The 7,467-nt window shown below is 41.6% G+C and overlaps 1 protein-coding gene across 2 annotated transcripts in view; it reads right to left on the bottom strand.

Moving 5' to 3' along the window:
• NOL4L (nucleolar protein 4 like) overlaps nucleotides 1-5,752 on the bottom strand; it is a 48,239-nt gene extending 42,487 nt beyond the window's left edge. For both annotated transcript variants that reach the window (XM_056549336.1, XM_056549337.1), the window contains exon 1: nucleotides 5,729-5,752. In XM_056549336.1, coding sequence (XP_056405311.1) covers nucleotides 5,729-5,737 — 9 coding nt within the window. In that variant the 5' untranslated portion in view covers nucleotides 5,738-5,752. The remainder of the gene's footprint in view (nucleotides 1-5,728) is intronic.
• Nucleotides 5,753-7,467: the final 1,715 nt, after the last annotated feature.

The following is a 7,467-nucleotide window of genomic DNA, read 5'->3' as shown; positions in this document are numbered from 1 at the left end:
ACACACTGTACCCTGTATATACTGCACCTCATATAGTACACACTGTACCCTGCTCACTTTACCCCATATATAATAAACACACTACATTCTGAACATTCTGCACCCCATATATCATTTACACACTTTACCCTGTATATAATGTACCCCATATATAATATCCACACTGTACCATATATAACATACACACTGTATCCTGAACATTGATTTGAAAAGTACTGTTTCCTTGCCTCTATACTGCAACCGCACCTATCTGCAAGAGCGAGTCATCACACTTTGCAAACTGCTCAAGGTCTCTCTTATTGGAAGGCGCCTTTTCCCAACAGCAATTTTAAGATCTCTCCACAGGTGTTCAATGGGATTTAGATCTGGACTCATTGCTGCTACTTCAGAACTCTCCAGCACTTTGTTGCCATCCATTTCTGGGTGCTCTTTGATGTATGTTTGGGGTCATTGTCCTGCTGGAAGACCCAAGATCTCGGACGCAAACCCAGCTTTCTGACACTGGGCTGTACAGTGCGACCCAAAATCCATTGGTAATCCTCAGATTTCATAATGCCTTGTACACATTCAAGGCACCCAGTGCCAGAGGCAGCAAAACAACCCCAAAACATCATTGAACCTCCACCATATTTCACTGTAGGTACTGAGTTCTGTTCTTTGTAGGCCGTTTTCGGTAAACAGTAGAATGATGTGCTTCTCCAAAAAGCTCTATCTTGGTCTCGTCTGTCCACAAGACTTTTTCCCATAAGGATTTTGGCTTACTCAAGTTCATTTTGGCAAAATGTAGTCTTGCTTTTTTATGTCTCTGTGTCAGCAGTGGGGTCCTCCTGGGTCTCCTGCCATAGCGTTTCATTTCATTTAAATGTCGACGGATAGTTCGCACTAACACTGATGCTTTCTGAGCCTGCAGGACAGCCTGAATATCTTTGGAACTTGTTTGGGGCTGCTTATCCATCATCCGGACTATTCTGCGTTGACACCTTTCATAAATATTTCTCTTCCGTTCACGCCCAGGGAGATTAGCTACAGTGCCATGGGCTGCAAACTTCTTGATAATGTTGCGCACTGAGGACAAAGACAAATCTAGATATCTGGAGATGGACTTGTAACCTTGAGATTGTTGATATTTTTCCACAATTTTGGTTCTCAAGTCCTCAGGCAGTTCTCTTCTCCTCTTTCTGTTGTCCATGCTTAGTGTGGCAAACGCAGACAAACAATGCAAAGACTAAGTGAACTTCTCTCCTTTTTATCTGCTTTCAGGTGTGATTTTTATATTGCCCACACCTGTTACTTGCCCCAGGTGAGTTTAAAGAAGCATCACATGCTTGAAACAATCTTATTTTTCCACAATTTTGAAAGAGTGCCAATTTTGTCCAGCCCATTTTTGGAGTTTGGTGACATTATGTCTAATTTTCTTTTTTTCCCTCCTTTTTTGGTTTAGTTCCAAAGGGAATAAACATGTGTATAACAAAACATGTGTTCCTGCAACCCTTTTCTGTGAGACATACTTAATTTTCTTGAAAAATTTCGGGGATGCCAACAATTACGGGCATGACTGTAATATACACCATGTACCCTGTATATACTGCAACCCTATATATAATATGCAGTGTACCCTGCTCACTGCACCCTATATATATTTTACCCCATTATATAATATATACACTGTACCTTTTATATACAGCACCCCATATGTACACTGTATCCTCTATACACTGCACCCCATATAAAATATATACACACTGTATCCTGTATATCCTGCACCCAATATAATATACACACTGTACCCTGCATATACAATATAGTGATATTCTCATCTGCAACATTTATGGCAAATCCACAGGATATGGCAAAAAATGTCTGACAGGCCCGTTCCCCACCTCTGGGACCCACACCTATGTCTAGAATGAGGGACTCTCTGGAGGTAGCTCAGAAGCCTAAGACAGCCAAGAGAAGACCAGATAGGCTCCCAGAAGAGCATACCGCTTAATTTACCCACCCACCTTATAATATACTTTATCCTATATGACAGGGGTAAGACCACTAGATTTATTAAAGGTCCACTTACCTGGGTCTGTAATAAGGGGAAGGCCTGAACTAAATGCCAACAGAACATATTTGTTAACATTTCACAAAGACTAAATTTAATTCAGATCTTACATTAGTACACTAAAATTAATTTAGCCCCACACCCCTCTTAAGTATAAACCCCAGAAATGATTCTTAAAATAATCAGATATCAAACTAACACCAGGCAAGACATATAAAATCATTTCAGATCCCAGAAATGACCCTGTAAATAAATCAGACTGCTAAAATTATTCAGACCCCAGACCAGATCTTTTAAGTTAATACAGATGCCAGATCAGGTAGGTCTATGCAATTAATTTGGATCCTCTAAAATTAAAATCAGACTTCAGACTAGACCCTTAAATGGGTATTCCAGGCAAAACCTTTTTTTATATATATCAACTGGCTCCGGAAAGTTAAACAGATTTGTAAATTACTTCTATTAAAAAATCTTAATCCTTCCAATAGTTATCAGCTTCTGAAGTTTTCTGTCTAACTGCTCAATGATGATGTCACGTCCCGGGAGCTGTGCATGATGGGAGAATATCCCCATAGGAACTGCACAGCTCCCGGGACGTGAGTTATCAGAGAGCAGTTAGACAGAAAACAGCAACTCAACTTCAGAAGCTAATAACTATTGGAAGGATTAAGATTTTTTAATAGAAGTAATTTACAAATCTGTTTAACTTTCCGGAGCCAGTTGATATATAAAAAAAAAGTTTTGGCCTGGAATACCCCTTTAATGAACTAATCAGACTGAAGAACACACCCCATAAACTAGCTCAGATCCCAGACCAGATCTCTAAAATTTATTTAGACCCCTTAAATTGATATGAGATGAAATAAAACATACAACTTAAATTGATATGAGATGAAATAAAACATACAACTCCAAGTTCTCTTTACTTCCAGGCACTGTCATATACAAAATCCTGAAAATGGCCAGCATCACAGGCTTGTATGCTGGAACCCAGCAGTAGTTCTACTAGATGCACTGGAAGAGACACTGTCCTCCTCCAAAGCATTTACACTTGCAGGTCTACACCTGTGGTCAACCAGTTGAGTACCTCTGCTATATACATAGTGGCCCTCATTTACTAAGAAAATCGGGTTGTAAGTCTATGTTGCTTTCTTACCCGACTGCTTTTTTCCCTGGTATTTATTATTATGTCGCATCCTGTTTGTCGCACGTGGGGTTTGTTCGTTTTGGTTTCCAACTCCTCTGAGTTGTCGGGAAAAAATCCACAACAATTCAACAAATTCAGGTTGGAAACCTTTATAAATACGTGGGAAAGCTCAGAAATGTCGGGTTACGCCCCTTTTTCGGGTTTGGGAGAATCCACATCGGGTCCGTCTGGAAAAAATGTTGCATGGTGTCGCAGACTGGCGCATGATGTCTGCGACATGGCGCAGACAAAGATGCGCCAAAAAAAAACGACAAAACAAGTCGGGTTTAGAATAGTAAATGAGGGCCATTGTGTATACAATAGATTGGTTGTACGGCTCCCTATATGGCCACTGTGAACATATAAAACCCTATATGAACACCATGTATACATACCCCACTACTGTCTACAAATACACGATATATACCATATACAGATACACTAAATAAAGGGTTAAACTGCTCCCCATATAGACGCCTCATCTATACTCCTGAAAGCCTAAACTTATAAAGATCAAACAACAGAGTTGAAAGCATGTACTGGCACCACCCACGGTCTCTACTAGATCAGTGTATTATTGTACATGTAAGGGCTGGTTTATGGCGCCCTGTCTTCTCTCGGTTTCTAACCAAAACATTTTCTTAAGAGTTGTATAATAAAAAAAAAAGGATAAAACTTGCCATTTAACATCTCGGTTTGCTGTTAGTGGACAGGGGGGGGGGGGGGGGCATTTTACATTAAAAGACTGAAATAAAAATGTTCTCAAGATACAGAAATCTCAACTTTATTTAGGGGAAAGGGTTTGCCATCTTATAAAGTGTTGGCTTAATGCTAAATTTCTGACCGTTAAGGGCCAGCTCTCTGGGACCCCAAAGATCACGGGACAGGTACATATCGGAGCAGCAGTCCAACATGTGCTTATCGGACTCTCACTCCATTCAACCAAGAGGACACAGGAACCACATTCTGGGGATAAGTAAAGGGCTCAGCAGTTGGGTGAGAACCCCCTAAGAAGTGTGTGTCACAAAAAAAATTATGCTTATACATGTTACTCACTAGGTCATACAGATGCTTTCCGTGTTTTTTTTTTTTTTTTTGTGTCAAGCCTCTGTATTTGGCTCAAAAATCCCTGTTTTGCTGCTCATTCATTCTGACATCCACTGCTCAGGAAGGAGAACACCCTCATTCACTTCCTCCCTGAGTCTGCTTTGCTGGGTCTCTTCATCCAATTATTGAAGGCTGTTCTGTAACCCCCTCCTCTGTTTTTAGACAGGAGTCCGGAGTACAGACCGGACAGGAGTGACCACAGAGAAACACTAGTCCTACCCTCACTTACTGGACTTATGCATGCCTGTACTTCAGCTGGGACCAAGATGATGCTGCAGCAAGACAGGATTATGTTCTGGATGGTATGGGGACCCCTGGTGGACTTTTTTTTTTTTAATCCATGATTTCTATAAAAAGGAGATAATATTTTTTATGAAGTATATTAGAAAGGTTAATGTTTTGCCAAAATATACAACATATAAAATGTTTTTGCTTCTAGCAATGCCCATTTACAAGGGTATTTTGTCCAGAAGCATTTATTGATAAATACTAGATCAAACAGGGGTCTAACCGCTGAGGTGTCTCACTGATGGCAAGAATGGGGGATGTCTGTTCCCCAAGGTTGCAAGACCATGCCTGAATTTTAAAGGGGTTTTATTCCTGGCTGCAGACTCCTATACATACATTGTAATAGAGGCTAGAGGCAGTGCTCTGCCAGTAAAATTTTTCTCTACGATATCCCATAAATTAAGGTCCCCAGCATGCTCTTTGGTGCAGTGGTCGATTTTCTTTTGATAATCTTAAAATTGCTAAATGAAAGCATGTGTATATGTGCATATAGGACATTTTTAAGCATTCTGGAGGAAGGTCATGGACCTTTTTTTATGCAAATTACCTACTTTTTTTTTTTAAAGAGCCAAGGGACGTGCTTTCGAATCACCCAAGGTGCAAGAAAAAGTGCAAACGTGTTACACTACAAAAACCGTGCATAAAGGATGCGGTCTATCGCAAGCCCTTCTCCGATAGGAGAGAGGCCCCCCAACAAACCTTACCCTTCGCCTCCGGACCAAAAGGTACCTGCGAGGTTCCAGATTTGATGTTCCTTTTCGCCGAAGCTACTAAGGGACCACAAATGCTCCCGGCATCCCCCTTGGCGTTAGCCAAGGTATCTGCCCGCAGAGCAGATAACGGTCAGTACCCAGCCAATGCTGGAGTAACCGGGGTGTTTGCAGGGAGGTGCGGAACCTGATGGCCACACACACCTCCCCTAGACCGCCAGAAGGGACACCCAGAAGGGCTGCCGCATCCTGACAAATCCTTTGGACACACAACATGCAAAAAGTGACACTGAGACAAAAAGAAATAAGTGAATGTGTGCAGATATACTGCCCGGACATCCGGACGGATCTATAAAAAATTTCTCTGATCCTCGCCAGATTACCTACATCATCCATACAAATTATAGTTGTCTGACATGAATTTAGTCCTCAGTCAGCAGTGATGTATTTTGTTGGCTCCCTGTCTGCTCCAGCTCTGATAACTTACTGTAAAGCTATGTTCACACGGGGAAATGTCCACACGGAAAATTTTCCTAACATTCTTCTGACAGCAGAGCTCCAGCATAACAAGGACCACTTTTTTCCATGCGGAGTGTGCAGAAAGAATACATGTCTATTCTTCCTGCAGACACCAGAATTTGAATTTCTGGGCCAGATGTTTCCAGTGTGGAAATTCTGCTATGTGCACAGCGCAGCAGAATCCCATTGAAATCTGCTGCAGAATCTTCTTGCAGATTTCAAATGCGGAATTCCGCACCAAAATTCCATCGTGTGAACATAGCCTTAGAGCTCCTGTTTTTTAAGCCTTCTGAGAATGGCTGGGATCTTCTGCAGTCAGCCTTGGGGACCTAGAAAGAAGACAGGGTTGTCTCTTCACAAATGAAATCCAGCAATATTACACTTCTACAATCTACAAAATCACTACCTTTACCTACAAAAGACACTAGTAAGGGAGAGTTATCAAAACCTGTCCACAGGAAAAAGTTGCTGAGTTGCCCATAGCAACCAATCAGATCGCTGCTTTCATTTTTCAAAGGCCTTTTCAGAAATGAAAGAAGCGATCTGATTGGTTGCTATGGGCAACTCAGCAACTTTACCTCTGGACAGGTTTTGATAAATCTCCCCCTATGTCTCTTCATAAAGCACACTGTTAGGGCAACATTTAGTGTGTCCCAACAGCATCCTGTGTTATAGGCCCAAAGATCATAAAATAAAGTGGTAAAATAAAAATCTATTCATGTAATAAAAAAATTACTACAAGTAATTCTTTACCATAAATGCAAAAAAAAAGGTTATATATTTATAGTGTGAGAAAAAAAAATTGTATAAAACAAAAAATGCTAAAAACAGCCCACATACAGCCATGTCCAAGAAGCAATAATGTTTAAGCTTCTGAACTGCAGAGGGGCAAAAACAGAATAACGTAGCTGGTCCTTTCAGGCCTAATCATTAAGGCATTGTTTCCCAACCAGGGTGCCTCCAGCTGTTACAAAACTATAACTTCCCGCATGCCAGGACAGCCTTTGGCTGTCTGGGCATGCTGGCAGTTTTAGTTTTGCTACACCTGGAGGCACCCTGGTTGGGAAACATTGCATTAAGGGGTTAAAGCAGTGCTACACAACTAGGGTGCCTCCAGCTGTCGCAAAACTACAACTCCCAGCATGCCCGGACAGTCTTTGGCTCTCCGGGTATGCCGAGTGTTGAAGTTTTGCAACAGCTGGAGGCACCCCAGTTGGGAAAAGCTGGGTTAAAGTATAGGTTCACTTACACCTGTGGTCATATTTCCTGGTGAGCTGTAATAAAGAATGACCTGCTGTTAGCACAGCATTATGACTATGGCCCCTGTGAGATGCCCTCACATTTTTGTCATCATGGTATCAGTTCCGATCCTTTCCCGCAGATGCATGGTGTTGTTAATAGCGTCAAAGTGTTTAATGTCTTTTGTCTATGCCTCATATTGCAGTATTTTGTCCCTTCCATGTAGATGTGTCCTTCCCCCATCTTGCTGTTTCAGGGACCCCTTTAGATAAAATATTGTATGCTGATGTATCTCATCCCTCTATATTGTGGTGCTGCCCCTCTAATGTCAGAGGAGGAGGGTGACGCGAGGTGCTTCCATTAAAGGT

This window comes from Hyla sarda, chromosome 12, assembly GCF_029499605.1.
Source record: "Hyla sarda isolate aHylSar1 chromosome 12, aHylSar1.hap1, whole genome shotgun sequence".
Taxonomy (NCBI): domain Eukaryota; kingdom Metazoa; phylum Chordata; class Amphibia; order Anura; family Hylidae; genus Hyla; species Hyla sarda.
This window is presented reverse-complemented; position numbering and strand designations above follow the sequence as displayed.